At 52.0% G+C, this 27368-nt stretch overlaps 1 protein-coding gene and 1 long non-coding RNA gene across 3 annotated transcripts; both read right to left on the bottom strand.

The window, feature by feature from the left end:
• Positions 1-193: 193 nt before the first annotated feature.
• CTDSP2 (CTD small phosphatase 2) lies at positions 194-27202 on the bottom strand. Of its 2 annotated transcripts, none has more exons than XM_055247969.2 (8): positions 26615-27202; positions 10008-10156; positions 8106-8162; positions 7570-7671; positions 6920-6976; positions 4486-4578; positions 4163-4348; positions 194-3986 (listed from the first exon to the last, which is right to left on the bottom strand). In XM_055247969.2, exons 1-8 carry the CDS (start codon positions 26676-26678, stop codon positions 3861-3863), a joined length of 834 nt encoding a protein of 277 aa, XP_055103944.1. In that variant the 5' UTR covers positions 26679-27202; the 3' UTR covers positions 194-3860. The 2 variants fall into 2 exon arrangements, with proteins under 2 accessions (XP_055103944.1, XP_055103945.1); XM_055247970.2 differs by having other exon boundaries at positions 8124-8162; positions 26615-27199.
• Positions 18674-25771, bottom strand: LOC134732874 (uncharacterized). The gene is made up of 2 exons (XR_010116400.1): positions 25684-25771; positions 18674-24746 (listed from the first exon to the last, which is right to left on the bottom strand). It is a non-coding gene; the product is annotated as an uncharacterized lncRNA (long non-coding RNA).
• Positions 27203-27368: the final 166 nt, after the last annotated feature.

Below are 27368 nucleotides of genomic sequence, written 5' to 3'. Positions count from 1 at the left end.
CACAGCAGAACTGGTGTAACCTTGAGCGGAAGCCCTGTGTGGCATCTGCAGCTGGCCTCCCGGTGGGTGCAACACCCCACTCAGCCTGGGGGTGGGGCTGCTTCATGACGGAAGGGGCCGCGAGAAGAAAGGCGGTGCTTGCTATGGACCCAGTGAACACCTAAGGGCCAATGAAGGTCAGTGGCAGCTTACATTCCTGGATAGGTTTTTTAAACCCACTTTTATTAATTAATTGTAAGTAATACAAATATTCCAAAAATATAAACAGACACTTAATGGCGTCCTGCATTTCAAGTTTTTGAATACAACAAATTTATCAAACCATGAATCTGTAAGCAAGGTAGTCAGAATCCCATAGCCCAGTCACAGTGGGAAGCAGATCCCCTACCCTCCAAACGGCATCTTGAAGGGGGAAAGCGGCACGAAATGGAACATGATAAGCAAAAAAGCTCACGAGGCCCAAAGAGGAGGGTCCGCTCCAGGGGCAGGCCCTACAACGTTAAAAGAATGGGGCAGCTGGCCTGACCTCTGGCCTCCTCTTCCCTGGCTGAATGTAGATATTTACCAGCATTTAGGAAAAAGGAGAAAAAGACAGAACTAAACCCCTGTTTAGGAAAAAGGGACCGAGGGACAGCAGTGGTTAAGTAATCCACTGAGGACCTGAAGGGGAAAATGGACTTACCTTTCTCATATACTTGGCCTGGCTAGGACACTGGGTGCCAGACAGCCTTCTGAGGGGATTCTCTTTCTAAATGAGGCCTCAGGAACAGGTAGGGGCAGCAGAATAGAATAGTATCCATTTCCCAGGGAAAGACTGCCTTTACATTTCCCATGCTTTTAGCACAAAGCAGCGTCTGGGCCACTGTTAACCAGAGGTGAGTTTATACATTTACAAAATGCTTAAAATCTTTGGGAAGCAGGAGGAAGCTAAACAGAAGGTCCTAGGTTAACTGAAGGCAAATTCACTCAACCTCTCTAGTAAGGGACCCATGGGCCTACAGAGTGTCCCCTCTACAATGTGCAGAGTGGAAACCCTTACCTGACCCTTTTCCAAACTGGTCCTGTGTCCAAAGCTCCCCCTATGAGAGGGACACGAACATCAGGCTTTTGATTTAGAAGCCCAATCAGAGAGACACACTGTGTCCCTGAAGAGGCACCTTAAAAGAACTGAACCTGGCAGGTAGGCAGATTCCTGGCATGGCTTGAATTGGTGCTGACCAGGCATGGTGGCCTATTGCCTCCCAAAGACCAGTCTCAAGTGGGAGGGGCTGATGGTGGGAAGCCCTAGAAGAGAGTCTGGGATGAAGCGGCCTCCTCCCTGTCTTGCCCTCCAAAATTGAGTCTGGCCTGATTCCTTCGAGGAGCAAATTTTACAATCATCCCTCGCCCTAACACACAGTGAAACTGGAAACCTGACAGCAAATAATGACTAGGCTGGCTCTGGTCCACATGAATGGACCCTGGCTAGGTTTGGCTGAGTAGCTTCTCTGGGGCAAGTGGGAATGGCATTGCTGTGGGGGAGTTGCAGGTGGGCAGGCAGGGTTCTGATGGGAGTGAGGCCTAGAAAGCAGGGGCTTCATGCAGATGCAGCAGGGACACTCCCACCAAGCCATCCTGGGCTTTGGTCATGGGTCCCACACCAAGCACTTGGACAAGCCTCTTAGGAAAGGGGGTGGCATATGCTCTTCCTCCATGTGGAAAAACACGGAGATCCAAGGGAGGGCGGAAAGGGTCCTTGCAACTCAGTCAGCTTAGAGCCTCTTATTGCTTATTTAGTCAGAAAAGCCTGGCTGGGCCCAGACAGCAAGATTTGGCCAAGGGCTAACCCTTAGGGTGGGGCTTGGAAGAGAGGCCCTTCCTGCAGTATTAGGATAGCAGCCTAGGTCAGGCCTTGGGTCTGAAGCCACAGCTGGCTCTAAGAGTCTGAGCTGCTTTCCTTCAAGAGACGGTATATTTCTGGCTAGCACATGGGGCCCTTCTCCCTTTAGGTACACCGGGACCCCACAGGCACCGGGGAGTGATGCTGGCGGAAATGGCCACGCGAGTTCTGGGGACTCTGTTCCACTTTATGATTCCAAAGAGAAAGACAAGGCCTTATATAACCTTGGGACAAGGAGGGAAGGTGGCACCACAACACTAGAGAAAAATGCCAGCCAACCACCGAGAGCACCAAGCTGCTGCTCTACCGCCTGCTTTTCTCCAAACTTGTTAGTTCCTGAGGCTGGATCTAGGGTGTGGCAATGGAAGGGATGATGGGGAAGAGTCCTGAGTGGGTGGTGTCCCTGCACGTAAAGCAATTCACAAATGCTTTGTGATACCTGCCTCCAGGGAACACAGAGATGGGAATAGGAGCGCCCTCCCATCCCAGGAGGAGGGAGGGAGGGAGGGGAGAACCCCACCCACCCCAGGGAGGCCACGATTAAGGCAGTGATGCTGAGGTGGGGCTCCTTTTTGGGAGGCCCCTTGTGCTCCCAATTACAGCAGCACTTCCTCTTGTTTTCCACCCTGGGAAAACTTCCATTTCGTGATGTCTTTAATTTTAAAGCATTCACTATTAAGAACCTTTGAAAGCAGGAGACACCCAGAGTGCAGGTCTGAGGGGCTCGCTCACTCCTGTTACCAGAGGCAGAAAGCATGCGCATTAGGTTGGCAAATGGCAAGAACACTCATTCCCCCTCAGCCCAGGAAGAGCAAGAGTTCTGAGGCCCTTAAGAGGAAAAGCAACAGCCAGGAAGGATGAAGGCTGGAACAGACAGAGCTCGGTACAGGACAGGCCCTGGGGGAAGACACAACAGGAAAGAGCCCTGCCCAAGAAATGGGAGGGGCTGGGGCAGCTTAGTTCTTCCCAGCCTTTGGAACAGAAGTCCTTGCACCAGCACCAGCAGAGAATCCCTGAAGAGCAGACCTTATGGAAATGATCCCGAGCTCAGCTGATCCACAAGCCACGGGGACACACATGTCCACGCTTTGAGGATTTGTCTTTTCCCTGCAACCCCAGCGCCGCCGACATTCATCACAGGCCCAGGACTGTAAATTTGTCAGAAACAAACCAGGCCCAACACTCCGTGTTTAGAAAGAGAATTTTAAAACAGAGTCAAAAGAACGGAAATCAGTTATCTGTCCTCTTCCAGGGCAGGGAGAAAACCTCCTTCCCCGCAAGTTCGAGACTATGGCTAGGTGGTGAGGAAGGCAGGCTCAGCACCCCAGCCTTGGGGAGACATCGAAAGGGCCCATCCCAGGCACTCAGCCGGAGGCAAGCATAGCTTTGGGCCACAAGACCTGATGGCCACTGGGTGCTGGTCTGGAAACAAGTCCTCATCTTCTCAGAAATGTGATCCTTTGTCTGCAGCAGCTGGCTGGAGAAGGATTTCAGAAAGGCGTGTGCCTGGAGTACCCAAAGGCATACCCTTCCTTTATCCTTGGCATAGGCCTTACACCACTGAGGAAAGGCCATGGTTTGGCAATGGAGCCTTCAATAGTCTTCATCCCTACACAACTCAGTGGCTCTTAGGGTGACAGGAGAGGAGACAAGCTAACTTGGGAAGAGTCTTGGTCTTTCAGCTTCTCCCCCACTGAAACACTACACGCAGGGGCCACAGTTCATGGCAAAATACACACACACACACACACTCTCACAGTCAAACACACATCTCAACAAGTTGGCGGCAGGTAGCTCTGGGTATCGGTCTGGCATTCGCCCACTCGGCATCTAAGCTGTCCTAAAGCTCTTTCCAATTATTTCTCACTGTTTCCGGGCCGTGTGGTGAGGCACTCCAGCTTCTACTCTGTCACGCTGATCATAAAGGCACAGTGTGGGAAAGTCCCCTACTGGGATGGCCGTCGCTTGGAAGCAGGGCAGGCTAAGGGGCCCGCAGCTGCCCAAGGCTGGTGTAGACGTCCTCTGCTCCGCTCAGCTCCTCAAAGATTGGGATCAGGTTCAGCAACTCAGTGTCTGCCATGTCATCAAACCAGGACTGCACAGGCACCTGGTGGGGGGAAGATGTGGTGTCAATCTCCCGACTGCCGCATCCCCCTCCCTCGCCTCAGAGCCCTAGAGGGTGGCTGGGTCTTCCTGGAGGGGTGTACTTCTCTGGTGGAGCCCACAGTTCCAGTCTGCTTCCTCTCCCAATCCCTACCGTGGAGACGCATCAGGAGCACTCACTGCATTCTCGGGGTGGAATATGTAAGAAGCAGGCGAGTTGTCCAGGATGAGGGTCTTCCTCAGGTCCCTCCCCAGGCGGCTGAGGTCCTTGACGTAGCAGCCCTGGTGGAACACGCAAGACTCGCGGAATAGGCGGGCCCGGAACACCCCACACCGGTCCAGCAGGTCTGTCACAGGGTCGGCATACTAGGAGGAGAGAAGATGCCTTAGTTTGGATACAGTCCTGGTCCTCCTGTGTAACCCTAGGGACCAAAAGGGAGCTGCTGGACTACCCCTGTGGCCACCACACCCACTCCTGGTTCTTCCCTCTCACCCCTAGTTACCTTGGCCAGGCTGGCAGTGAAGAGAACACATTCAAAGAGTTCCCCCATGCGTCTCAGGAACTCATCCACATAAGGCCTCTTGAGCACATACACCTGAGGAAGAGCAGAGCAGCCTGTTGGAGGCGTCCCTGTGATGAAGGTTTGCAGTACTGGGTACCTTCACCAGTTACACAGAGAGCAGCAAGGAGCTCTCAACCCCTGCAGCCCAGCCTCCTGGGCTACCTGGCTGGAAGCCTGCGGCCCCCTGAGATCCCACAGACCTGGAGAACTGGCTGCACCCCCTCACCAGGCTTCCAATGGATCAGTGGTCCCAACCTCAACCTGGCTCAGGAAGAAGCGCATACACCATGTCCTAGGAGCCATCTGTTTCCGGCGGCGGACCATCAGCTGCCTCCAGAAACAAGTAATCAAGAATAGGCCTCACAGATGGAAACAGCCTATCCTGGATTACTTGAATCCAGCCACAGCCTCTATGGGAGCTTTCTGTCCTTGGCTCCGACAGGACAGTCTGTCCAGGTCACGATTAGGTAATGAAGTGCACCAGGGAGAAGTGACTTTTTCCCCTCAATGACCACAGACTAGACAGACACCCTGCTGAGTCTTGCTCTGCACCCGATTTTGTGCTTGCTTCTGCCAGCCACCCTTAACACCTGTGTCCACCTTTACGATCTTTCACATTTTGGCAAGTCCTTTGGCTACCTGACCCCTCATCGGTCTGCATTCTATTGCTTCCATGACTCTAGCCTACACAGCTGCTACTAGAACCATTTCCAAAAAGGTCCTTTAGCCGGGCGCTGTGGCTCACGCCTGTAATCCCAGCACTTTGGGAGGCCGAGGCGGGCGGATCACGAGGTCAGGAGATCGAGACCATCCTGGCTAACATGGTGAAACCCCGTCTCTACTAAAAATACAAAAAATTAGCCGGGCGAGGTGGCGGGCGCCTGTAGTCCCAGCTACTCGGGAGTCTGAGGCAGGAGAATGGCGTGAATCCGGGAGGTGGAGCTTGCAGTGAGCCGAGATCGTGCCACTGCACTCCAGCCTGGGCGACAGAGCCAGACTCCGTCTCAAAAAAAAAAAAAACAAAAAAACAAAAAGGTCCTTTATCTTTTCTTTATTTACTTATTTTTTTAGAGATAGGGTCTTGCTATGTGAGGCCAGGCTGGTTGTGAACTTGTGGGCTCAGGCATTCCTCCTGCCTCGGCCTCCCAGAGTGTTGGGTTGACAGGTGTAAGCCACGGCACCTGACTCCCAAAGCTCCTTTACCCGCATTACTCCCGAGCTCAAAGAGAGTCAGCCTGCCGTGACTCTCCCTGCTAGAGTAGGCCTGAACTGGCCACCAACTCACCAGACCCCTCGGAGCTCTGCAGGGACCCTCTGTTCTAGGCAGCCACAGCTTAGCTTCTGTTGGCCTGCCATTCCTTCGACCTCCAACAAGCCCCTTCCTCATCCCAGCTTTCATCAAGTCTGGCATCCTTTCACCCACCTTGGGCAGGTAGTGCTCCCTCATTTTAATCTCATTCCTTTTAAAAATTATTCCTACCCTTCCTTGTTAGCCAGTTCACAGTGTATAGCTGTTTGAAAATATGCCTTCATCTTTTCTACAAGGGTTTAGCACATCCCTATACCCTCGGCTGGACTGTAAAAGGGCTGCCGGACCAAGCCTAGTCCTGACCAGGGCCTGGCGCTGGGCATGGCAGGCCTTCTGGGCAAGCAAGCTGAGTAAATGGTCTTTCACTAGCAGTGTCACATGATCCTTAACCCGGGACTGCCTGGGCTGCAGGCTGGAGCCTGGTCCGTTTAGATTTGAGTGCTCTTTACATCGACAGACACACACACAGCATTTCCTCAGGCAGAATCCAATGGAGGGCCCCAGGTAAGGCAGTCAGAGAAGGCTTCACAGAGGAGATGTCTGGGCTGGGGAGGAAGAAAGTCACTAGCTATTCACAGTGGGGGTGGCGGGGGGAGCATGGGCAAGAGGGCATTCCAGGCAGAGAAAATGGTTACTACTGACTTCCCTGCCTGTTACAGGCAAAGAGATACCTGGTTAAGGTATCTTAACCGGTATAGATACCTTTCTTAAGGAACAGAGAAATGTAATAAATCATGTAACAGTGCTGGCCACATGAGGCGATGGTGGTTAACAAACAATAGCTATTATTATTATTAAATAAAATGTAAACTAATCTTTTAAACAGCTTGGTTGCAAAGAGGAAACAAGGGAGACAGCTGGGGGGGATATGGGGCTGAAACTCTTTCTAAGATGAGAAAGCCTTGAGTATGAAAGATACCAATAAAAAGAGGAGGCTGGAGTTATAGGAAAGGGATCAACTGACAGAACCCAAGCCCTGAGACGGGTGGAGGACCCCAATACGGGTGGGGCAGAAGGCAGACCCCCCCACCCTCTGGGCTGGGTGTGGTCTGGCTGGCAGCTCACCTGGTGAGTGGTCCCCTCAATCTCTATAGGCACTATGAAGTCAGCATTGTTGATTGGCTGGAAGGCAGAAAAGTTAATGCTGTCAGCATGGCGGCAGGGAAACATGAGGCCCCCACCATACCCCTAGGTGGGTGGGGAGAAACAGGTCTTAGAGACTCCTGGAAGTGCCTCTGGCCACCTCATTAAGGGGTTCTCACCCTAGTTCAAGATGTGACATCCCATTCTGGTTTTCCCTACTCTTTAGCACCCTGACTCTGACAAATTCCACCTGGGCTGAGAATTTTGGGGCCTTAGTTTCCTGAGGAGACAAGCAGGGGCAAGGGCCAAAGGTGATTCAACCACTCTTTTAGGCCTGCCCTGTACAGAGCCCTCGTGGCTGGCTCTCTGTGCTATGTGGCTCGGGGGCAGATGCAGCCTGTTGGGAGTGACTGGAGATAGCAGCCCCGGTGGAACACACAGGGTTCCTACTCAACATTCTTCAGTGGGGCCTCTAGATACCTTGACACCAGGGTGGCCAAAATGCTGGAGGCCTGGCCTTTTCCCTCCTAATCACTCTTCTGTCCTCACCTTTAGGCTGCCTTACACATCTGTTGTCAGATTCACAAGAGGGCCCAAGATAAAGGTAGGAAGGGTTCCAGACGTTGAGTTACCTTAAAGGAGCTATGCACAAGGGTTTCATCGAGGTCAATGACCACACAGATCCTTCCTTGATCTTCCTCTGTCACCTCTGGGAGCAGGCAGGTCCCTGGGATCTAAAACCAAGCCAGGTTGCTGAGATCTGCCCACCAAGAAAGCCCAATTGTACCCCTTGGCATAACTATGGGAAGAGCTGGGCTCTTTGTGGAGACACAATCACCAACCCAGGATAGACACCACTTAAAGGCCAGGAAGAAAGGAGGTGGAGTTTTCCTTGGTTTCAGCCTCCCAATGGGACTATTAAGTGATCTGGACATTGGAGGTGGTGGCCAGGGCAGGTGTGGGATGGACAGCAGCTGTGGGAAGAGGGCATGGAGCACCAGCTGTCCCCTAAAATCTAACGCCTTGCACATAGCAGGCCCTCAACAAGTATGGGGAACAAATGGCTTCCCAGGTCAGGGAGGTGGCTGGCCAGGCACCGAGGACTATGTACATCACCCTGCCCGTGGAGCTGGCAGGGATCACAGGGTCCTGCCTTGTGAGTACTTACCAGGCCAGAGTCACGTACCTGGTAGAATTGGTACTGGAGACACTGGAGCAGATCCGACTGAGGAAGAGAAGGAGGTGGTCAGCGCCATCTCACCGCTTTTCCCACCCCATCCAAACCCACTGCTTCTGTCTTAAGCCTGGAGGGCAACTTTCTCCCCCAGACCCAGCCACCTCGAAGCTCCTACCATGTCAAAGTGACTTTTCCTAGGAGTAGGGCAGGAAAGGGAAAGGCTAGAGCTTCCTTTCCACATTAGGCCTGATGAAGGATGGAGAAGACAAGTGTCCCTGTTCTCAGGTGTCACTGCCCCTCAACTGGACAAAGTGAGGAACAGGGAACTCAAGTAACTGATTCAGGGACACAGAGTCAGAGGCAGAACCAAAGTCTGAATTCCTCACAGTGGCAAACTCTCGCTAAGTCCTTAAACTCAGGCTTCTCCTTGAGAACATGTTGTTTTCCATGCCCTCCTTAGGGGTTATATGGGGGAACAAGCCCTATAAAACATCAAGTAAGCCACACTGTGGGTATCCAAAATGTGAGGGGAGGGAGTGCAGAGAGATCAGCAAGCCCTCCACCCCCATTTTTGCTAATAAAAATGTTATGACCGCCAGGCGCAGTGGCTCACGCCTGTAATCCCAGCACTTTGGGAGGCCGAGGCGGGCAGATCACCTAAGGTCAGGAGTTCGAGACCAGCCTGATCAACATGGAGAAACTCCATCTCTACTAAAAATACAAAATTAGCCGGGCGTGGTTGCACATGTCTGTAATCCCAGCTACTCGGGAGACTGAGGCAGGAGAATCGCTTGAACCCGGGAGGCGGAGGTTGCAGTGAGCCGAGATTGCGCCATTGCACTCCAGCCTGAGCAACAAGAGCGAAACTCCATCTCAAAAAAAAAAAAGTTATGGTTTTAAGTGTTCTTAATGAAAACTTTGAAGAAAAATTAAAATCCTAGCACTTAGATAAACAATGTGGCATTCAGTGTACTGCCCTCAAATCTGTGTCAGCAGACTTTTTCCAGAATCCTATATAATGATACACTCTACCTTTTTACTTAATGTTACCACTCAATACTTCTCCATGTTATTGAGAACTCTGTAAAAGCTAATCACTCATTAATACTGTCATGTTGTATTTTATTTAACCATTTCCCCTACTGCAAAATGCAGTGATTTTTCACTGATGTATGTCTTCAGCCTGGTCTTGAGAAAAAAAAAGGACAACCAGACCTCAGTGTTTCAGAAGTACCACTGGCTTTTGGGGCAGAATAATTTTTGTTGGTTGGGGCTGGCCCCACCTGTGAAGTACTAGACATATAAAAAATACCCACAAAATCCCAAATGCCTTGCATGAGTACAGGAGAGAATTGCTGACAGGAGTTATTAACAGCATGGTAGAGTTTCAATTCTTTGGTTCCCTGTAAGTCAGGTAACTTGGAAGTTAGTTTTGCATAGTTGAGAACAACAACACAGGCTTTAGAGCCAGAGAAACCTAAGTTCAAATCCTGACACTACTATTTATTAACCATGAACTCTTCAGGTGCTACATAAACCCTCTACATCAATCCGCATCTGCAAAGTGTGAATCCTGTGATCTCCTTACAGGGCTGCTGGCTGGATCACATGAGACAATATATGCAAAGCACCTTGCCTAGTTCCCGGAACCTGGAAGGATCAGGATCACAGGGGCCCTCAGAAACCATAGTGACATTTGAATGGCCCACACCGCAAAGGGGAAGGAACAGAAAGGAAATGAACTACTTATGGAAGGATGGAGGAAGGGCCCCCTCGCAGCCAGAAATCTTTGCAACCTCAGGCAAAGCTTCCTTGTCTGGTTGCCATAGTCTGTGGGGATCTCCCACTAACAGTCCCTTCATTGCTGGCATCTTACCACCCCGACCCACCTACCTTAGCAATGGTGTTTGCTTCCTCCTTATACGCGGCGAGCTCAGTGGAGGAACTTGATTGGCCAACATGCTGGGCGCGAAAACAGCAGAAAAGGGCCTTGAAGATGTTACGTCCACGAGGCTTCTTAGGAGAGGACTTGGAGACCAGGCCTAGGGTGGAGAGAATGACAGAGGCTTTAGCTCTAGGGACATCAGTTTCTGTCCACAGATACTACCATACCCATAGCTCTTCTAGTTTGTAGGCTCTGCTAGGGCACACAGTATGCGGCTGGCCAACAACCACATACAGTTAATGTCAAACGTACATGTTTATTCCAGCCTTTTCTCTTTAAAGCAGGAATGTCAGGAATCCCCATTCTCTGGCTTGGGAGACCTGAGCTACAGAGCATTTGTTCTTCATTCCATGGGGGAAGATGGGGCCAGGCATAGAATCAAGGTGTTCTGCTGCTCCAGCTGCAGCACACTCAAAATTAATTCACAAAGACAAAAATCCTCCCTAACATCAATTCCCAGGAAGACCATCAGTTCCAGACAATGGAGAAACCTGGTCCCCTTTGAGTTAGTGGAGCTGTAGTTCTGTTCAGCATCAGCTTCCCTAGATACCGGGTTAGTGGAGGCAGAACTGAGCCCAATTTGCCTAAAAACTTCAGGCTAGAGGCCAGGCGCGGTGGCTCACGTGGTCAGGAGATAGAGACCATCCTGGCTAACATGGTGAAACCCCGTCTCTACTAAAAATAAAAAAAATTAGCCAGGTGAGGTGGCGGGCACCTGTAGTCCCAGCTACTTGGGAGGCTGAGGCAAGGGAATGGCATGAACCCAGGAGGCGGAGCTTGCAGTGAGCCGAGATTGTGCCACTGCACTCCAGCCTGGGCGACAGAGTGAGACTCCGTCTCAAAAACAAACAAACAAACAAATAAACAAAACTTCAGGCTAGAAACAAGAGACTAGGAACTCCAGAGCAGCCCCAGCCCCAAGGAAGAAACTACACTTTTTGTTCTCAGCCTTGTCTCCCTCCTCCACTCCAGCAGCTCTCTTTAAGGCCCCCTCCCCTCACGGATGGGGAGCCTAATTGGTAAAACACAGATACCACGGATTAGCCCCTTAGAACACACATTCGCAGCCTCAGGTTCTAGGCTGATAGCCTTGCTTCTGGACTGCAGCTGCTTAGTCCTACCTTGATAATTTGGGCGGTGGAAACAAAGTCATTTTATTTTTATTGATTTTATTTATTTTTTTTTTGAGATGGAGTTTTGCTCTTGTTGCCCAGGCTGGAGTGCAATGGCACGATCTCGGCTCACCACAACCTCCACCTCCTGGGTTCAAGCGATTCTCCTGCCTCAGCCTCCTGAGTAGCTGGGGTTACAGCCATGCACCACCACGCCTGGCTAATTTTGTACTTTTAGTAGAGATGGGGTGTCTCCACGTTGGTCAGGCTGGTCTTGAACTCCTGATCTCAGGTGATCCGCCCACCTCGGCCTCCCAAAGTGCTGGGATTACAGGCGTGAGCCACCGCGCCTGGCCACAAAGTCATTTTAATAGGAGACTTGGCAAGACATCCCCAGAAAGGCCAAGCAGATACAAAAATAAATAAATAAATAAATAATTTATGAGCATTACAGGATCAACTAGAAATGGACTTAAGAATATCTTTTGTGCCGGGTGTAGTGTCTCACACCTGTAATCCCAGCACTTTGGGAGGCCGAGGCAGGTGGATCACTTGAGGTCAGGAGTTTGAAACCAGCCTGGCCCACATGGTGAAACCCTGTCTCTACTAAAAATACAAAACAGCCATGCGTGTGGCACGCGCTTGTAATCCCAGCTACTTGGGAGGCTGAGGCAGGAGAACTGCTTGAACCCGGGAGGTGGAGGTCGCAGTGAGCCGAGATCATGCCACTGCACTCCAGCCTGGCCGACACAGCAAGACTCGTCTCAAAAAAAAAAGATTATCTTTTGCAAGTTCCTTTTGCTATAGAGGAACTTTTCTGATGACTGTTGAGCAAGAGTGGAAAGATACAATGGGCACTGTGGCCAGGAGGTGGCGCTGCACAACCACTCACAGAATGGTCCTTGGTCCCAGGTCTCTACTCCAGAGGGTCCGGAGTTTCCCAGAGCCTGAGCAGGAGATGGGCCTAATGATTAAACCCAAGCCATTCCAGTTTAAAGCACAGGGCAAACTGCTGTGCAGGAAAATGGATGCTGGAAATGCCTCTGCCTTTGTGGGGAAAAGAAACGAAAGCAGAATGTACCACGAAGGACAAACTGCCCTGTGTTGTTCCTTGGGACAGAGATGAAGGGAAGAGGAAGACAATGTGGTAGGGGCTACCCAGGAGCAAAACACCCAGAAAATGTACCAAAGTGGCCCTTGCAGAAGTGGTTAATGGGAGAGCCATTTAACATCCAGTTACTGGGCTGCCAGGACCCCCTGGAGAGGAGCGGGGAAAGATCAAACTATTCCCCAGGACCAAGGGTGAGAAAATGGCCTTTACACAGCAGGTGGACAAGTACAGTCAGCATCACCCCTAGGATAAGGGACTCAGCTCTGCCTCAACAGAAAGGCAGAGGACTTCCTGCAGGTGCAGGCTCAGCCTCCCCAGTTGGCCAGTCCAGAGCTTGCGCGCGTGCGCTCGCTCTCTCCTCCCTGGGTTAGGCCAGATTCCTTAACATTGGTATGGCCATTGGAAACCTTTTAGAAAATGACTGGGCCTTTCCAGCAATTAGCCTGAACGCCTGGACATCACTTTCAAGCTCCTGGCTCTGGAAAAGGAACCAAGATTTCCAGGGACAGGGATTTTGTCATGAAGTTGTGCTGGGGACATCCCCCAGAGCCCTTTATCAAGGAGAAAAAATTCAGCAGAGCCCAGCACTCAAAGAGACCAGGATAAGCTGAGCACGGTGGCTCATATAGGAGGACTGCTCAAGCTCAGAAGTTCAACACCAGCCTGGGCAACATAGCAAGACCTCATCTCAAATTTAAAATGAAAAGACAGGGTGGTCGTGGTGGCTCACACCTGTAATCCCAGCACTTTGGAAGGCCGAGGTGGGCGGATCGCCTGAGGTCAGGAGTTCGAGACCAGCCTGGCCAACATGGTAAAACACCGTCTCTACTAAAAATACAAAAAGTAGCCGGGTGTAGTGGCACACACCTGTAGTCCCAGCTACTTGGGATGCTGAGGCAGGAGAATCACTTGAACCCGGGAAGCAGAGGTTGCAGTGAGCTGAGATCGAGCCACTGCACTCTAGCCTGGGCAACAGAGCGAGACTCAGGCTCAAAAAAAAAAGGAAAAGAAAAAAAGAAAAGACAGCAAGACAGAGGTTCCTTGGACTTTCCCTATTTCTATGCTGAAATTGGAGGGAAAGGACAGCTTCCCCACCTGCCTGTATAGCTCACATTAAATTCTAAGCTCAGGAACTCAGGGCAGACGCTGACACAAAGCTCCAAGACCAAAGCTGAACCATGGCTTTCCCTTTGGTTTATGGTTTCTTCATGCAGAACCACAATCAGAGGCTTAATCCGGGCACAGAGCCTTTTTTAAAAGGCCACACAGCCTGGGCTTTTCCTGAAGAGAGGCCGTCAGGAATGCACTCAGCATCTTAGTGACAGACGCTGTGAAGGCTGAGTAATCCTGAGAGGTTGGGGGGGTGAAAGGGGCAGCTGGCTGGGGGCATGGAAAGGCCTGGCTTGCGCCCGCTGCAGGGAGCCCAACAGGCAGAAGCGCCTCAGTCCTAGATGGGGAGGGAGCTTGGACTCTGCAGGGGATGAGGGTCTTCTCAAAAACACAATGTGGCCGGCAGCCCCTGGGCCTCTGAGACCACAAATGCATTGACCTTGAGGGCAGGAGCTTGAAGCAGAGTACCTCAGACCCACAACAGCAAGGTCAATACCTCAGGCATCCCTCATTCCCCACTCCCTTGATGGGGCCCTGCTTCCCTCCATCCTTTTCCAGGCTGGCTGTCCTCTTTTCCTTTCTAAATACTACTCCAGAGAATTCAGCAGAATGCATCAAGCCTCTCCCAGCATGACTGCCTCCCTGCAAGGTCTACAGTGGCCCCAACCCACTGGATTCATCGGCCTCCGTGACCCTCTGCGTACCAGGTGCTCAGTAACTTTGACTGGCTGAGTGAATGATTCCAGGGGCCTCCAGGGCCTGTCACGTCTGCAGAGCTAGGACCTGCAGAAGCCTCCACTAGTTTGCAACAGCCCAGAAGAGTTAGATAGAGAAGCCTCCTTTACGTGAGGAGAGGAAGGTGAGCACTAAGGGAGCTGGGCCCCCGAGGCAAGCCACTGAGTCTTTCTAGGCCACCGCCATGTTTACTGAGCATCAAGGATGTACCAGGTCTGCGTTAGACACTTGACATCATTACCTCATTTAATCCTTACTATTAACACTTTGGTAGGCACTAGTTCCCCACTTTACAGAAGAGAAACTAAAGCATGGAGAGGTTAAGTAACCTGGCTCACGGTCATGCAGGTAGTATGACAGCAGAGCCAGGATTCGAACTCAGATCTGCCTGAACCCAGAGCCCAGGCTCTTAACCATTACCCTGTATAGGGTCTCATACACATTTACTCATCCAACAAATGGGAGGTGTAGGGGCACTTTCAAGGTCTCTTCTGGAAAACTTTTTTTTTTCTAAGACAAGAGTCTCATTCTGTTGCCCAAGCTGAAGTGCAGTGGTACAATCATAGGTCACTGCAGCCTCGATGTCCCAGGCTGAAGCAATCCTCCTACCTCAGCCTCCCAAGTAGCTAGGACTACAGTCTTCTTGGGAACTTTTGCTCTCTGCCTCTCTAGGATGAGCTGGTAAAGGACCAGTCTGGGGTCTAGCCCCTACCCCTTGCCCCAGGTTTTCTTGGGCAGGATGTCAAAGTTGGAAGGGGTAAAACAGCACAAGGCTCTGGGATTCCACTCTAGGGAATCCACCCCCACCCCTGCCTGCACCTGCTCTGACCAGCAGATACCTCTGGGGGATCAAGATGACAATGGGGCAGAGGAGGAAGGAGGGGTTGGAGCCAGGAGCTTTGGTCCAAGACCTGCATTGTTCCTTGGGTTTAAGGGTGAGGGAACCACAGAGTTCAGAGAGGGATCTGAAACTTGTGTCAAAGAGCCTTTCACATGGCTCCTTTCAGCCAGCACTCAGCATTGTGTCCCTGACAGCCAGGTGCAGGCCAACCCCTACCCATGTGTGTGTGATGGGGAGGGGCACAGCCTGCCTTTCCACGAGAGGAACACTGGGCACAAGAGGATTTATAGGCCCACAGGGATTTCCTTCTTTAAAAAACAAACAAACAAAACAGAGGCCGGGCATGGTGGCTCATGCCCGTAATCCCAGCACTTTGGGAGGCCGAAGCGGGCGGATCACCTGAGGTTGGGAGTTTGAAACCAGCCTGACCAACATGGAGAAACCCTGTCTCAGCCGGGAGTGGTGGCTCACGCCTGTAATCTCAGCACTTTGGGAGGCTGAAGCAGGCGGATCACCTGAGATTGGGAGTTCGAGACCACTCTGACCAACATGGAGAAACCCCGTCTCTGCTAAAAATACAAAATTAGCCAGGTATGGTGGCACATGCCTATAATCCCAGCTACTCGGGAGGCTGAGGCAGGAGAATCGCTTGAACCCGGGAGGCAGAGGTTACGGTGAGCTGGAGATCATGCCATTGCACTCCAGCCTGGGCAACAAAAGCAAAACTCCGTCTCAAAAAAAAGAAAAAGAAAGAAACCCTGTCTCTGCTAAAAATACAAAATTAGCCAGGTGTGGTGGCGCATGCCTGTAATCCCAGCTACTTGGGAGGCTGAGGCAGAACTGCTTGAACCCAGAAGGCGGAGGTTGCGGTGAGCCAAGATCACGCCATTGCACTCCAGCCTGGGCAACAAGAGCGAAAATCCGTCTCAAAAAAAAAAAAAAAAAAAGGGGGGGGGGGATGGGGTCTCACTATGTTGCCCAGGCTGGCCTCGAACTCCTGGGCTCAAGCAATCCTCCTGCCTCATCCTCCCAAAGTGCTAGGATTACAGGCGTGAGCCATCATGCCTGGCCCCCACAGGAAATTCATTGCACATGGTTTCCCCAACCAGGGAGGGCAGGACTCCAGCGGATGCCATGTAGCCCCACTACGAGCTTCTCCCCCTCCTTCATTTCCTGCTACCCTCTGTGGACACCCAGCCCTCCTCTCCTGCCCAGATGCAGATGTGCTTCTGCTTTCCCTGCCCCAAACATTTGGTTTGGGGCTAGATGTCTGAGAGGACTAGCACAGACCCAATGAGGGAAGCAGCTCTGGCTTAAGAAGAAAGTGAGCTGGTGGCTGAAGACATGGAAGCCAGGCCAGCCGTCCAGCTCCCTGCTGCGAGGCTTCCTACTGAGGCGGGGTGTGAGGAGAAGAGGGGATGTGAGGAGTATGCCCCCACTGAGGATCATCAGGGCTGGGGTCCAGGCTCTGCCAGTTACTGACTCGGCCACACAGCCTTTTGGAGCCTTAGTTTCCACATCCATAAATCGGGATAAGAGCAAGCCCTCACTTGGGACTGAAAGGATAAATGAAGTTAGAGAGTAAGGCACTGTGCGAACTCTAAAGCTAAATGCTGTGCTTGTTTTAATTAATTATCCAAGGGGAGATGACCACTAAATGGCAACATCATGGGCCTCATTCCAGGAGGCAGCAACAGACCAGGAGCCCTCCCACCATCATCACGTGGATGAAGCCCAAGAAGATGAGGGAAAGGTGCCTGAGAGCTCTGATCATGAGCAGGATTCAGAAAGTCAAAACAGCCCCTATACCTTCTCCCCAGTCCACAACAAAATTTGTTTTCCAGCTCACAAACTCCCTGACTGGGTATTCTGTGAAAAACAAAAGCAAGTAAGACTGTTTCACTTAAGACAAAAATCGCCGTCTCCCCGGGTATTCACCCCCACTACCCTCAAAAAGTACCAGATGAGGACACTATTTGCCCCTATGAATGGGCCGGGGGAGGTGGCTCAAGCCTGCAATCCCAGCACTTTCGGAGGCCGGGCCGGTTGGATCACTACAGCCCAGGAGTTCAAGACCAGCCTGAGCAACATGGCAAAATCCTGTTCTACCAAAAAAATTAGCCAGGTGCACCTGTAGTCCCAGCTTGGCAGGCTGAAGTGGGAGAATCACCGGAGCCCAGGAGTTCGAGGCTGCGGTGAGCCGTGATTGCACCACTGCACTCCACCCTGGGTGACGGAGTGAGATTTTGTCTAAAAAAAAAAAAAAAAAAGTGCATGTACAAACACGTGCACACATACACACAAATGAAGACCAGTGTGACCAGGGCAACACTGTATTTAATCTTCTCCTGAAGGTCAGGTCCAGATACCACTTTTGTCAACAACACAGCTTTGTGTCCCAGCAAAGGAACTCCTCACACATCTGCCTGGGATTCGGCAGAAGGTAACCTCTGAGGCAATCAGATTTTAACAAGCCCATTCATGTAGAAAGTTGCTTTCTTTTTTGGTTCATCCCCAGAAGTACTTCCTTCCCCACCACCTCCCATCCCCCACAGCAAAGGACTTAGCCTTAGCCTGGCTATCACTATAAAATGGCCCCTCTGAGGGGCCTCCCTCCTTTCAGCTATTGGAGGAAGGAGAGTATTTGGAGCATTTCCGGCCCTTCTTGGACGGCTGCCTGAACCCTGCAGCCAAGACACATTTGACTGGGACTCCCCCATGGAGAGAAGTCCTCCCAGGTCCTCTGCAAGGGGCATCTGTTCCTTGGCTATGGACATGCCCTAAAGTGCCAGGTGGACGGAAGAGCTCCTGGGACCAGCAGGTGAGTCGGCAGGGAACAAAAGAGGGTGAGATGCCTAGACAGCCCCCACACACAAAAGACTGCAAACAATGGGGAGGGTGTACTGCTTTCATGCCCGGCCACTGACACTGTTCTCTACAGCTAACAAGCAAGGCAGGGCAGGACCCAGCTTAGCACCGGCTCCCAAAGTTCCAAAAAGTACTGTGAATCTAACTGCATGGGCATTTTTTGAAAAAAGCAGTTTTACACTTTGGGAGGCAAAGGCGGTGGGGATCACTTAAGGTCAGAAGTTCGAGACCAGCATGGCCAATATGGTGAAACCCCATCTTTACTAAAAATGCAAAAATTAGCAGGATGTGGTAGTGAGCTCCTGTAATCCCAGCTACTCCGGAGGCTGAGGCACAAGAATCACTTGAACCCAAGAGGCAGAGGTTGCAGTGAGCCGAGATCACACCATTGCACTCCAGCCTGGGGGACAGAGCCAAACTCTGTCTCGAAAAAAATAAATAAATAAAATAAAAAAATCAAAAAGCAGTTTTAGCCATGCTGTTTGGCCCATACCAGCATGTTGTATGCTGGTGCCCTCCCTGCACCAGCAACTGGGGCAGCTCTACCTAAGCCAGTGTCTCCATTAGTTCCCTTTCCCTGGGCAGGAGAGCTCCCTACATGGCTGTCTCTTCTTTCAGACCTGAGTCCTTAATGCCACCTGTGGGGCAAGGGTCACAGGTCACATCCTTTCTTGTCTCTGCCCCTTCAGCGATCTGTTCTCTGACCTCAGCTAGAGAGGTAAGAGGACTCAGTTTTGGGAGCAGGGGATTTCTGGCAAGTTCTAAAGCATGCTGATTTCAGAATCAGCCTCTAAAGCAGGTATTGCCAAAGCACCCTCCTGGGCAGCTCCAACGTACTTTAAAAACGTGCTGGGTTGGGATGGGCCTCCAGAAGTAGTAGATCCTGGACTAGAGACAGGAGGCATTTCCTCATAGACAAGTCAGCTGCAGGCTCAGCTCTGCAAGCCCCACTCCAGAGGGCTCTTGGGAGATGTCAGGAAGTGATCTAATAGCCCACAGGGCAGCAGGGACAAGCCTGAGATGCCATCCAAGAAAACTCAAAGGACTGGATCCTGCCCCTGCCTCAGCAGGAGACTCTGCCCTATGTGGCACCAGCCAGAGAAAAGGCATCATTGTGAGGGACTGGTAACCACACTTGCCCACCTGGAGTTACCTCTCCTTCCCCCTAAGGAGGTGTAGAATAAGCCCCTGTGGGAGGGGCTACACACAGACATCCTTTCAGTGAGTGTTTCAAGTTCCTGTCTTGGTGCTGTGCCCTTGACTCCTAGAATGCTTAGATATAGTTGAAGCCTAGGAAGAATCCACTGCTTCTTTCCCTTCCAGGTATGTAGGCCTGCTTTCGGTTGATACAAACGTGAGCTGCAGAAAGCAGTGAGGACACAGGAGAAAGCAAGGGTATCTGTTCTGACTAGGGAATAATACAGTGGTGACACAAGGCACCCAGACTTGAGTTCGAATCTAGGCTCTGCCATGTGCAGCCATGGGCCTCAGTTTCTTCATCTGCAAAATGGGAAGACTATCTATTTCTCAGGGTCAGAATTCCAGGGGGCTCAGGGAGTGTCCTGGTCCTAACAAAAGCTTTGTAAGTGTCAACGGCTACTCATTAAGTGCAGAGTACTTTCATACTCTTACCTCAGTCTCCATCTCAAAATGTTCACATTAAAGGGACCATACAGATTTCTTTTAACTCATTCAATGGTTACCTCATTTCAGAGGTAGTAACAGGGCCAAACCGGAAATGATGTTTTCCGGGACTCCACAAAAAAACCAATCAGTCGCACACACACATACACACTCATTGAGGCTGGCCAACCAGTTCCTCCTCCATGTGGCTGGCCTCTGCAGAAGGAATGGAAGTAGTCTGCCAGGGAGGCACCCATCTCCAGGGACATTCTCCTGCTCCCCCCACACCCCTCAGCTTCACCTAGGACCCGCCAAGCCGTACAGGTGAGTCCACTTGAGAAACACTGATCTAGAAGTCAGGAAACCCAGCTCTTGCTCCAGTTCAGCTTCTCAACAGTTCCGTGGTCTTGCTAGGGCACAATTCTCTGGGGTTCAGTTTCCTCATAAGCCAATCTGGAAAGGTTTCCCTGCATGGTCCCTTAAAAGGTGGCTTCACCTGAAGCATGCACCTGAAGCATGAACTCAAAGGCACTCTAAAAAGTGAAATGCCAGACAATGCAAATGTCTGGCTGACACTAGCCATGTACCCTTGGGCAAAGTCCTTCCCTCTCCCTGTGAAAGTTTTCCTTATCTGTAAAGTGAGGTTAATTCCTCTTATTGGAAAGGAAAAGTTGTCAGGAGAACTAAGTGAGATACTAGATATAAAATGCTAGGAATAGGACCCTGCCTGTGGCAAGTACCCTATAAATATTGGCTGTAACCATTACTGGGCAAACAAGGATGGATCATTACTCTGTCCATTTACTCTGAAAACTTTAGGACTCCTCTTGAAGAGCCACAGATCTTTAACATATAGTAAAACTGGACCACCAAGAGGAATTTTCCTGCTCGGGGCAAAACAGGCAGTTGGGGCCGCTGCTGTGCCTACCTGGCTCTTCTCCAGGGGCACCTGTCAGAGCCACAAGGAGCATTTGGAACACATGCATGCCTGACCCACCTGCCCATGCGCTGATTCAGTAGATCCCAGGTGGGGGGTCTGTATTTTTAGCAAGTGTCACAGGAGACTCTGATGTGTGTCCCTGGCTGAGAGCCAACATCTAAAGGTTGCCAGGGTCTCTGACTAACCCAGGGCTAGAAGGCAATTCAGCCAAAGTCCCCTTGGCCCCTCTCCCCACCATACCTGACTGGCTCAGTGTTTCTGCAAGCCTTGGAGGACTCATGCCCAGGATCAGGTTTTCTTCTCTAGGGGTAGTTCTATGTGACATGAGTCAAAAAACTGGGTCTGCTGTCTCTACCTGCAGGCCCCTGTTCCTGTGAAAGAGGGGTCCTAGCTCTATTCTGCTGCGGGAACAGAAAAGCTGGGATCTACTATCCAGGAAGCCTTCTGCAGGCAATTTGAGCCTTTCCATGAGTCTGCTTGGCTCTCACTGGGATTGGGGCCATATTTGTTCCCTGGGAACAGTGCAGGTGGGAAAGTGCAAATTCAAGAGGATGGAAAAAGCTGTGGCAAGAAATAAAAGAAGGTATAGAATAAAAAGAGAGTAAGAGCAAAGTCTGATTTGGGGGGATGGGGGTGGGGGGAGGACTAGAGCACCTAGGAGAGAAATGGAAATGTCAGATCCACTCAGAGATCAGGTTCAAGGCTAACTCCTAGAATAGCTAACATAAAACAGGGCATACACACTTTTGCCTAGAGGGAGGCTGTGGTGCTCACTGGAGTACCCTGTGATAACAGATCCTGGTGCAGGCATACTCAGACCTGAAGGGCTGGGCATTTTGCCAGACAAAGAAACTCCATTCTATTTGGTCTCTGGTCCAGAGATGCTTCCAGTTTTAAGAAGTCGACTTATCCACTTTAATTTCTAGTAGTTTCTTTGTAAGATTTGCATGTTAATATGCTCATCTGCATCCCAGTTCAGAACTACTCCTCCATTTCAGAAGAGTGAGGGAAGTATGTCAGGGCCACACCCAATCCCACGTCCCCAAGACAAGCGAGTTAATTCCATGCTTCCCAGAGCTGGCCAGACTAAGACAAGATGAAAAGCAGATCAATGCTGCTTTTGTACTTTCTCAATGTTGTACCCCAAAACCACAGCAGCAAACAAATAGCTTAAGAACATCTATTTCTCTTCAAACCCCATTTTCTTTTTCCCCCTCTTATTAAAATTACCTAAAAGCAACCTCAATCTCTCTGAATTCATTAACTCTCAAAGCAAACAGTGAGAGAATGTGGCATACAGTTGTCTTGAATATTCGTTATATCCATATTTGAGAACTCTAAAGAAGTTTAGACTTTAGAGACTCACAGGGGGCACATGCCTGGCCTTCTCCTACCCTCAGATGCCCAGGCACCAGACAGAATGGCCAAAGTCCCAAAGCCCAGGCAGATAACAAATCACATCCCGAGTCACATGACACAAAGAAGGGGTCTGTGCAGCAAGGCTGTTTGTAAGCCTCAGAGGTTGATCCTTCCAGAAGGCCCAAGCCCCCACAGTCAGTGTCCCCTCTGACCCCCGGCCACCTGTCTTGAAAAATAAAACCCACAAGACTACGTGCTGTTTACACTGTGTCCTTGGGGGAATGGAGGAGGGTGAACAGAGTAGTCTCACTATGTAAAAAAGGAGGACATTAATATTTATCAAGCACCTACTAAGTACCAGGTATAATAGAAGGTTAGATATCATTATTACTATTTTATAGATAAGTTACTCAGAATACTAAAGTGATTTATCAAGTCTCATTGCAAACAGGAAAAGAAGGGATCTGAACCCAGGCCTGAAGCACTTTTGCTCCAGAAACAATGCTTTGATGTAACAATGAAAACTTTAACCACCATCCCCGACTCTGGTCCCACTTTATCCAATCTAAGAACCAAACTTACCATGATGGGAATAAAAGACAATACCCCAAATTACCCAAAAGCTAGCAGAAAAAAAAAAAAAAAAAATGGAAGAAGAGGAAGGGAAGCTATGTATTGATATGTACACACATACACACACAATCCCATATATACTTACATATTGTCTTTCTTTCCCATGCTTATTTACAAACACTTTAATTCTCCACAGTTAGGTTGGGAGCATCAATTCACGTTGGCTAGAAATGTGACTTCTTTAGTATTTACCATTTTAACAAAATCCATGATAAGGGATTTGGAAGGTCCCATGGAGAGGATGAAATGACACCTCTCTGCTACCCAGTTTCTTTAAGGCCTCTACGGTTGAGAAGAGAGGACAAAGGAACACCCCCACCTCTGCCATCCTCCGAGGGATTTTTCACAGCAATTCCAGTGCTGCTCAGTGGAAAGCTCTGCGAGTCAACTGCAAACCCCCAGCCCCAGATGTTAGGCATTTACAAACTTTGTTGCTGATTTATCAGCACTCCTCTGCGATTTTGGGGGCAGGAGCAAACACAAGCTTAAGTCACCACGCAGGCTCCAACCCTTACCCGAAGATGGGGGAAAAACTCCAAAGGAGATGCAGGAGGGAGCCTCAGCAGTCACTGTGAGAGCACAAAGAGGCCAAGACCCAGGGTAGGCAAAGGAAGGTGAGAGGCACCAGCAGGGCAGGAGGAGGAGCCAGCTATAAACATGCAGGCTTCCCGCCCCGCCGCATAGCAAGCTATGGAAGGAAGCTCCAGCAAGATTCATGTCTAAGCTTTTCAAGTTAAAGGCTTGACTACATCTACAGTGAAGGGTGTCTGAACAACTTCTTGAGGGAATAAGGCAGAACTTCTCCCTTAAGCGGATAACAAAAGAGCTAGCCATCCTGAAAACTTGCCACATCGTAATTTTCAGGGATGGTCAGTTTCTCAGAAGAATCCTTGCGATTAGCTATCAGAACCTGTCCAGTTCGGCATGTGAGAAGGTAATCCAAGGCATCATCGAGAGGAAGGGGCATCAGGATTCATGGAAAACAAAAAAATCTCTGATTCCTCCAAAAGGCGTGTGGGTCACTGAGAGCTCCGGAAGAGGCTGCCTCCACCAGGTCTCATTTCAGGTTGGGAAGTTACAGTGTGGGTCTTGTTTCCTTGGCTTTTCCCCATCTAATCCCAAAGCCAAGGTCACAACCTCTCAGCAATGGGGTGACGATCTCACATAGAGCTGCAATAAACAGCCATTCTTGCCAAGCTGATATTAACATTTCTTTTTGATGTTACACACAATCCTGTCCTTGCTGTACCAGAAAGCCATTTCACCCATCTGTCTGGGAAGATGATCCAATTTTGGTGCTTTTACCATCAATGCTTTCAGCAACTTTGTTCTACTTCCCCTACTGTAATTACTTTTGAATCATCAACACACCCAGACAGCCCTAAACCTCAGAGAACAGAATGCTAAAAAAGAAAAAAAAAAATCTGCAATGGCAAGTAACTTCACTAAATAGCCACCCAAGCTAGGAGCAATTTCTTTCTTTCCAGAAATTTACTTATTAATAATAAGTACCTCACATTCCTTCTTCCCCTTTTTCCAAAGGCAGGCAAGGCATGGAGATGGGATGTTGTGAAGAGGAAGGAGTGGGGAGAAGGAGGAACTCCAAAAAGAGCTAATTAAAACATCTGCTTTCCCAGTCCCCCAGCTTTTGTTTTTTTTGTTTTGTTTTGAAGATGTAGGTTTTGTTTGTAAATGACGTGGGACTCAGAAAGTTGGTTTAGTGGTTGCTGGGTGCCTAAGCAGCCCAGGAAGAAAGTATGCCTTCTCTGGAATGCAATCAAATTACATGGGGAGGGGCCGGGCCGCGGTGGCTCACGCCTGTAATCCCAGCACTTTGGGAGGCCGAAAAGGGCTGATCACCTCAGGAGTGGAGACCAGCCTGGGCAACTGGCGAAACCCCTGTCTCTACTAAAAATACAAAAAAATTAGCCGCGCGTGATGGCGCGCGCCTGTAATCCCAGCTACTTGGGAGGCTGAGGCAGGAGAATCGCTTGAATTTGGGAGGCGGAGGTTGCAGTGAGCCGAGATTGCGCTACTGCACTCTAGCCTGGGCAACAGAGTAAGACTCCATCTCAATTAAAATAAAAAATTACATGGGGAGGGAGAGACCCAGTGGCTGCTGGCTTAAACCACACACACAAAAAAGGAGAAACATTAACTCCAAGAAAATCCAACACCAGCAACTTAACACTGTCAAGCCAGTTGCTTTGCTTTCTGCTGTTATCTATTCTGTAGCTTGCCATTCACCCTGGTGGATGAAACTTCCAGCTCTGATTTCTAAGACGCCCCGGCGCAGTCCAGTTTTCCCTTACTCCTTGCGTGGCCCCACGATGCCCAAGGCACACTCTCGAGTCCCTGCAAGAGAGGAAGACCTAGTGGGGAAGCACAGGGCTCCTCCCCCTACTCATCACCACTGCCCCCTCTTGAATCCCCCCACATCTAGGTTTCTTCCCCTCCGGCTGGCTCTTAGGGTCTTTTCCTGGGATAAGAAGGGAGTGGGAAGAGTCAGGAGTGAGCTATAAACACACGCAGCCTCCCTTCCTTTTTCAGCCGACAGCACAGTTGAGCAGCCAGCAGAGGCGGTGAAGTTGCTGCCTGGGTCACAGCCTGGTTAGTGATGCAGCCAGGAGAGCAGAAATCATGGCAACACCGAGGTCAGGGAGGCCGGAGCCTTCTCGGGGGCTGGGATCTCAGTAGGCAAGGCTCATCCCTTCTCAGGGCAGGCTTATTTAAAGTCCGGCCAGTGATGCAAGAGGAACACACTGCCCCCCTCCCCCCACCCTTCCCCCCTCCCAGCTCCTCTCGTTCCACCGAGGGAATTTGGGAGAGGCTGACACCACCAACTCAGCGGCTTTGCCCCTAGGGAAGTTGGGGGAGCTCCTTGGAACGTGAACCCCAGGAATTAGTGACCTGCTGACTAATGTTGCCAAACGGGGAGACGTGGAGCGCACGAGGCCCCGAAGCTGGCTGCCCACCAGGCTGTAGGCCTCAGTGTGTTCAACTGCAGCACCGGCCCCTCGCGCTCTGTGGAGGAGGGGAGGGAGCGCTCCGGATTCGGCCCCAGGAGCCAGCCCCCGCCCCAGCCTCCGGGGCCTCTCCAGAGAAACGCCACACTCGTCCTTACACCCCGCGGAAATTCTGCCGCTATTTTGGACACATTCCTCAAGGCCAGAAGAAGAACGTGGCGGAGGGGGAAAGAGTTTCGAGTCCCCCACTATGACCAAACTAAGAGGTTCCACCCTCGGGCCCCAGCTTTCTCCCGCCCCGGGAGAGGCCTCGGCCTCCGCCTCACCCCCGCGAGGGCCTGCGGGCCCCCTCGCGCCTCCATCTGACACTCTGGAAGGCGGGGGCCGCCAGCCGCTGCCCACAGAGAACTCGCACTTTTTCGCTGCGCGATTCAGAACCACGCCGGGTCTGATGCCATCCGGCGAATTATGTAACCAGGGACACCGCTCCCGGGCTAAACAAACGCGGCTCTGTGTGTGCAGCGGCGTCCCCGGGGGAGCGCACCGGGCAGGGAGGGGCTCTGGCCGGGCCTCCGGGTCGGGCTTGTTTGCTCAGCGAAACTGGCCAGAGGCAGCCGGGCGGGAGCCCGGCGCCGCCAAGGTCCCGGGGCCCGTGCTGAGCCGGGAACCCGCCACGTCTGGTGCGCCAGGGCCCGGGCCCCTCCCCCACCGCGACCGCCCCCGCCTCCAAGAGGTGAACTTGGTCCCAAGTCCCGCCGGACGCCGTCACCGCCAGCTAGCTGCCGGAACGACCTCGGGCTTGGGGGGGCCTGGAAGTGCTGGACTCGTCCCGGCTCCGTTCCACCTGGGGGTCCTTCCGTCACCTTCCTAACCCCTCCCCGCGATACCAGGGCAGCCGCGCGCGGCGAAGGAAAGTGACGACCCCACCCCCAACTCCGGAGGGGGTGGACGCGGAGTGGCCCAGTGCTTCGAGAGCGACCCCTCCGTCTCTCAGCCCCGGGGGGAGGGGTTGGGGGACAGGGTGACAGCTGCGCCGAAGACGCCCTTTCCCCTCGGGCGCCGGGATCCCGGGCCCCGTGCAGCCCCCACGGAGGTCTGAGTGCCAGCCGGGATGCGGGGGCGGATGAACCGGAGGGGTCAGTCGGGATCGCTGGCTCTAAGCCCGGGAGGTCAAGGGCCGAGACCTGGGTTCGGGGCTGTGCTAGCCCCCTCCGCGCCCGGGGGCGACGCAAAGTTTTGGGAAGTTGCTGCCCCTACCTTGCTTGGTGAGCACCAGGGCGTCTTCCCTCCGCGCCTGGGTGATGATGGAGCCGTGTTCCATCTAACAATCCCGCGGGCCCGGGCTGGCTGGGCGGGAGGACGGGCGGGCGCGCGGGCTGGGCTGGGCTGGGGGGCCTGGGCGGGGGCCCGCTCCGGCTCCCAAGACTCCGACTTCCACAGCTGTTCACATCCCCCCTCTCGTTTCCTCCCCGGACCGGGAAGGGAGGCGGCCTGTACAGAGGGCGGGCGGCCCGGGCAGCGGCTCCCCCGGGTGCCCCCGGCCCCGATCCCCCAGCAGCAGCTCCGGGCTCCTCAGTTTGGGTCCAACATGGAGAATCCGGAGCGAAAACAAGAGGAGGAAATGGGACACGGGGCGGTTTCCAGGCTCCCCCCTCCCCTCCGTACTCCAGATAAACAACCCGCGGCTGCAGCGCCCACCCCCGCGCGCCTCCGGGCTCTCGACTCGGCCTCTTCACGGCCCGCTGGAGCTTCCCGCTCGGGGCTGCGTCCTAGGCCCCGGGACCCTTCCTCTGGGAGCGGCCGGGGCTGCGGACAGTCTGGAGCTTTGCTATTTTGTTACGGAAAAATCGAATCCTCAAGGGGGGTGGGGTGGCGGGCGGGCAGGCTGGCGGGGGAGACTTGAAACCGTTCCGGTGCTCCGATTGGCTCTCTTGGAGAAAAGGGGCGTGGCCCCTCCTTACTATGCGGTGAGAGGACCTAACAACATTCCAGGCGCCACGGCCACGCCCCC

Source organism: Symphalangus syndactylus, chromosome 17 (genome assembly GCF_028878055.3).
Source record: "Symphalangus syndactylus isolate Jambi chromosome 17, NHGRI_mSymSyn1-v2.1_pri, whole genome shotgun sequence".
Classification (NCBI taxonomy): Eukaryota; Metazoa; Chordata; class Mammalia; order Primates; family Hylobatidae; genus Symphalangus; species Symphalangus syndactylus.
The sequence above is the reverse complement of the archived record's forward strand: the minus strand, read 5'-3'. Positions and strand labels throughout refer to the sequence as shown.

Bases quoted from the DNA above. Each gene is read 5' to 3' on its own strand.
- CTDSP2 (XM_055247969.2), bottom strand. From the start codon at position 26,678: ATGGAACACGGCTCCATCATCACCCAGGCGCGGAGGGAAGACGCCCTG. The intron at 6,977-7,569 runs GTAACTCAACGT...TCTGCCTTCCAG, and splicing joins TTGTGCATAGCTCCTTTAAG to CCAATCAACAATGCTGACTT. The intron at 3,987-4,162 runs GTGAGTGCTCCT...TCCCCCCACCAG, and splicing joins TATTCCACCCCGAGAATGCA to GTGCCTGTGCAGTCCTGGTT.